A 1,209-nucleotide genomic window follows, 5' to 3' on the forward strand; every position below is an offset into this window, starting at 1 on the left:
ATAGGAATTCCATTGACGTCAAAATTGCACTTTGGGAAATCAGTATCATTTATATTGAGAAATGCTAGAGCATTTGTAGATAATTTTCGAACAAATAGTTTTTCATGTCCTTCCTCGGTAACCATTATAGGTTTCCAAACATCGATACGCCAATCCAACAAAACGTATGTATAAATCTTATTATTAAATGCATTTATACTGGAATTGTTATTCATTAAGATATTAAGAGTTTCGTTTAAACGATCCATTAAAGTTGGTACCATGTATCGTTCTATACCTTCGAATACTTTTTCCACATCATATCTGTGAAAAAATATACAGCTTATTATTAATTTTTATTTATGTCGAAGTTTTTATTATAGTGATAGCAATAGAAAAGATAAACTACAGCTATACCTGTAATCAAGAGGCATTATTGTTAACAATCTTTCTAGGAACGTAGAACTTAAATTTCTTGGCAGGAGAAATCGATTATTTATTTTTGATTTATCACGTAATTGATGAAATTTTTCTTTCTTTTCTTTCTCTTGCATGTTCACCGTTGTGTTATCATCGTAATTGTTAAAAGTCATTTCGTTGGTCAAGACTTGATTCGAAACAGAGAGATTTGAAGATGATGAAGTTGCAAACGAAACAGATGTTGTTATTGGATCGAAATAAGAAATTGAAGTGTTTTCGATCGGAAGAAAAAGATCATCATCCTTCGTATGAATAATTATAGTCATAGAGTTTCGTATGGAATTAAAAGAGTGCTGTACAATATCTATCTCGGAGAGGACACGTGTAATTAATCCATCTTCATTGGATGTAGGTAGACATAATATCGTAACTGCATGTAGTTAAAAAATACGTTTTAATCGATATATTTTACATTTTATACTATATAAATATATATAGAATATTTATAAAAATCTGAGACAATTTTGTGAAATGAGATCGTATGATTAGTTATCTTTTTCGTTGCATATGTCTCGATTTTTCCACACATTTTTTTGGTTCCATTTTCTGTTAACAAATTCTACTAAAGTAGAATGAAAGTACTCGGATGAATGATAATATTGTTCATAATTTCGCTTACATGGAGTTTTCAAAATTAAATGTATCAATACACAAGATTTTTTAGATATAAGAAATAATTATAAAATAATAACTATTTTTTGAATATTAATATATAATATAATTATATATTATATATATAATATATATAAT

The 1,209-nt window shown here is 27.2% G+C and overlaps 1 protein-coding gene across 6 annotated transcripts in view; it reads right to left on the minus strand.

Moving 5' to 3' along the window:
• The window catches only part of LOC102677557 (retinal guanylyl cyclase 2), a 38,915-nt gene that overhangs the window by 29,364 nt on the left and 8,342 nt on the right, over positions 1-1,209 (minus strand). For all 6 annotated transcript variants that reach the window (XM_031508670.1, XM_006611930.2, XM_031508669.1 and 3 more), the window contains 2 exons: positions 397-829; positions 1-303 (listed from right to left, as the gene is read on the minus strand). In XM_031508670.1, coding sequence (XP_031364530.1) covers positions 1-303; positions 397-829 — 736 coding nt within the window. The remainder of the gene's footprint in view (positions 304-396; positions 830-1,209) is intronic.

This window comes from Apis dorsata, unplaced genomic scaffold (genome assembly GCF_000469605.1).
Source record: "Apis dorsata unplaced genomic scaffold, Apis dorsata 1.3 scaffold_94, whole genome shotgun sequence".
NCBI lineage: Eukaryota > Metazoa > Arthropoda > Insecta > Hymenoptera > Apidae > Apis > Apis dorsata.